Source organism: Salvelinus sp. IW2-2015, linkage group LG18, assembly GCF_002910315.2.
Source record: "Salvelinus sp. IW2-2015 linkage group LG18, ASM291031v2, whole genome shotgun sequence".
Taxonomy (NCBI): domain Eukaryota; kingdom Metazoa; phylum Chordata; class Actinopteri; order Salmoniformes; family Salmonidae; genus Salvelinus; species Salvelinus sp. IW2-2015.
Genome location: NC_036858.1, coordinates 3,651,914 through 3,655,174, shown reverse-complemented (window position 1 = coordinate 3,655,174; position 3,261 = coordinate 3,651,914). Strand labels below are relative to the sequence as shown.

The following is a 3,261-nucleotide window of genomic DNA, read 5'->3' as shown; positions in this document are numbered from 1 at the left end:
CTCTCTCTCTCTCTCTTTGCCTCTCTCTCTCTCTCTTTGCCCCTCTCTCTCTCTCTTTGCCTCTCTCTTTCTGCCTCTCTCTCGCTCTGCCTCTCATGGTTGTCCTTCACTGCTTCTTTCTCCATCAGCGGTGATCAGGGAGAGGTGTGGTGAGACAGGGGTGTCATCTGCTCTGCTGTCTGTGCTGCTCTCCAGGGATCAGGAGCTGCTGATACACGCTGGCCGCGCTATCGCTCGTATTTGCTACGAGAGCAGTGAGTCATCGCTAACCACTGACCCCTAACCCTCGACCAYAGCCTTATCTCTAACGCTTCAAGTCTAAGCCCTTAACCTAACCTTTCTTACACATATTTCTCTCTCTCAGGGTGTCAACAGGAGCAGTTGTTGCGTTTGGGGGCGGTCCCTAGGCTGGTCGGAATCCTGCTGGGTTTTAAAAGCAACCAGGCTCTGGAGGGTGTGTGTCTTGTGGCCCTGTGTAACCTAGGTGACATGGGAGAGGGGGGGGAAGATGGAGGTATATCGTGGGAGAGAGGCGTGTCGCTATGTCCCGAGGAGTCTGTGTTTCGTGGCGTGACTTGTCACTCCTGCGGCTTTGGCTCCATGGTTACAGTCGTCAGACTGACCCAGTGGTCGCCCGGGCAACACACCGTCAGCATCGAGGTGTTATCCCGTTACTCCATCGGGTTCTGGACAATGCATAACAACCGCCGGACAGTGCGACGTTCGCCACTCTCTCACCTGGGAACGTGTCCTAGGTTCTACAAAGCCATCAAGTACTCCGTCCAGAACATTCCCAACAGTAGAAGCCTCAAGTCACTGATCTTCCACATCTTCCTTTGAGAGGGGAATGGACTACAAACATGGCAGCATATTATGGACTACAAACATGGCAGCATATCATGGTTTACAAACAACGCACCATATTATGAACTAAAAACATTTTTCATTGACTATGAATATGGTATTCTATCATTGACAAACAGGAGAACTCATTCACACCTTCTTAGAGAGGAACGGACTACAAACATGGCATTTTATGGACTACAAACAGGTTGACCCTGAAAGTCACTGCAGATACATCAGGACTGCAGACAGAAACCGAGATGACTGTGGGTGTTGTGGCTACATTTTTTTTCAAAATTGACATTAAAGGTTCAAATGTATTTCTTTATTTTGTTTTTAAGAAATTCTAAAATAGTTTGACAACCCTGTTTTGTACGCTTTTAAATTATATCAAACTTTATCTTTTTCAATCAGTGATGAAGACATGTATCATGGTATGGTGGGGTATGCAAAATGGGTCAACTTTGAGCACCTTTATCTTTTGAAGGTTTTGGCATTCAGGTCCAAAATGTCCCTTTCTGACCACTTCTTAAATGGACAAACATGTATGATACATTTTGCTTAATCAAAAGTGATGCTGTCAAAAAGTGATTCAATTCAAATGGATTTACCCACACACACTACTAGGTCCGTATAGCGGCCGATAGGTTTGTTCATAACATTCATTATACACAATACAATCTTAGACTGAACTTCTTACTGTGTAGCTCTTTCTCTCTATTTCTAGGTTTTGTATCATACACAATGTTTAAAATGTCAGAACAGTAGTTTTCTCATAAAAAAATGTCATATGCAAGAACGAGTGACACTTGTAATTTCTGCTGTGCCATATAAAACCATGTTTTTGACAATTCGTTAGTCAATTTTACCTCACCAGTATTTCATCCTCATTCTACATAATTTTAACCTGTTGAATGTTAATGTTAAGTGGATGGCTGTGTAAAACATATCTCCATGAAGGCCATGAACAGTACCTAGTAATGCCTTATACTGTTAGAAGGCTCAGATTTAGTGCTTTTTTATTAGGTATTCATTATTTGTGATTTTATGCATTTTTGCAGTAGTATGCACTGCTATAATCCGCCACAGTTGACGCGTCATAATACCGATTAAAACACGGAAATGGTTCCAATGGTTTTCCCGCCATTCATTTTTCACATTGTGAATAAATAAAAAAGTATAATTAATTGTGTTTGGTGTAGGTTTACCTTGGCATGACGTTTTAATAGCCGTGTAATTCTCTCTCAGACAAGGTGAGTTTTATCAATTAATTCGCCTCAATTTACTCTTAAAAATTCGCAATGCTAATTATTGATGAAAGTTACCTTGTCAGAGAGAGATTTGCGTGGTTATCGAAATGTCATGCCAGGGTAATCCTACACGAAACACAGACTTTATATGAAGTAGTTATAAAATCCCAGATGGAACAATTGGAACCATTTCCGGGTTTTATGACTCATACTGTGACACTCAACAGTAAATAGTATGAAGTAAGTAGTAGATTTTTTTTGGGGGGGGGCTGGTTGCTGTTGGCCGGGGTAGTGATAACCAGGTGGAAAGCATGGCCGGCCGCAGAAAAATGCTTATTGATATTCTCGATTATCGTAGATTTATCGGTGGTGACAGTGTTTCCTAGCCTCAGTGCAGTGGGCAGCTGGGAGGAGGTGCTCTTATTCTCCATGGATTTTACAGTGTCCCAAAACTTTTTGGAATTAGTGCTACAGGATGCAAATTTCTGTTTGAAAAAGCTAGCCTTTGCTTTCCTAACTGACTGTGTATATTGGTTCCTGGCGTCCCTGAAAAGTTGCATATCGCGGGGGCTATTCGATGCTAATGCAGTACACCACAGGATGTTTTTGTGTTGGTCAAGGGCAGTCAAGTCAGGAGTGAACCAGGGGCTACAGTGGGGCAAAAAAGTATTTAGTCAGCCACCATAGTGCAAAGTCTCCCACTTAAAAGATGAGAGAGGCCTGTAAATTTTCATACATAGGTACACTTCAACTATGACAGACAAAATGAGAGAAAAAAATCCAGAAAATCACATTGTAGGATTTTTTATGAATTTATTTGCAAATTATGGTGGAAAATAAGTATTTGGTCAATAACAAACAAGCAAGGATTTGCTGGCTCTCACAGACCTGTAACCCCTTCTTTAAGAGGCTCCTCTGTCCTCCACTCGTTTACCTGTATTAATGGCACCTGTTTGAACTTGTTATCAGTATAAAAGACACCTGTCCCACAACCTCAAACAGTCACACTCCAAACTCCACTATGGCCAAGACCAAAGAGCTGTCAGAAGGACACCAGAAACAAAATTGTAGACCTGCACCAGGCTGGAGACTGAATCTGCAATAGGTAAGAGCAGCTTGGTTTGAGAAATCAACTGTGGGAGCAATTATTAGGAAATGGAAGACATAA

At 42.1% G+C, this 3,261-nt stretch overlaps 1 protein-coding gene across 1 annotated transcript; it reads left to right on the top strand.

The window, feature by feature from the left end:
- Positions 1-4: 4 nt before the first annotated feature.
- On the top strand, positions 5-1,936 carry si:dkey-21e13.3 (uncharacterized; the record flags this gene model as incomplete). Its single annotated transcript, XM_024008625.3, has 2 exons — positions 5-254; positions 365-1,936. Coding segments are annotated over 2 exons (726 nt in total), but the record flags the coding sequence as incomplete, so codon positions are not given.
- Between the last annotated feature and the right edge of the window lie 1,325 nt (positions 1,937-3,261).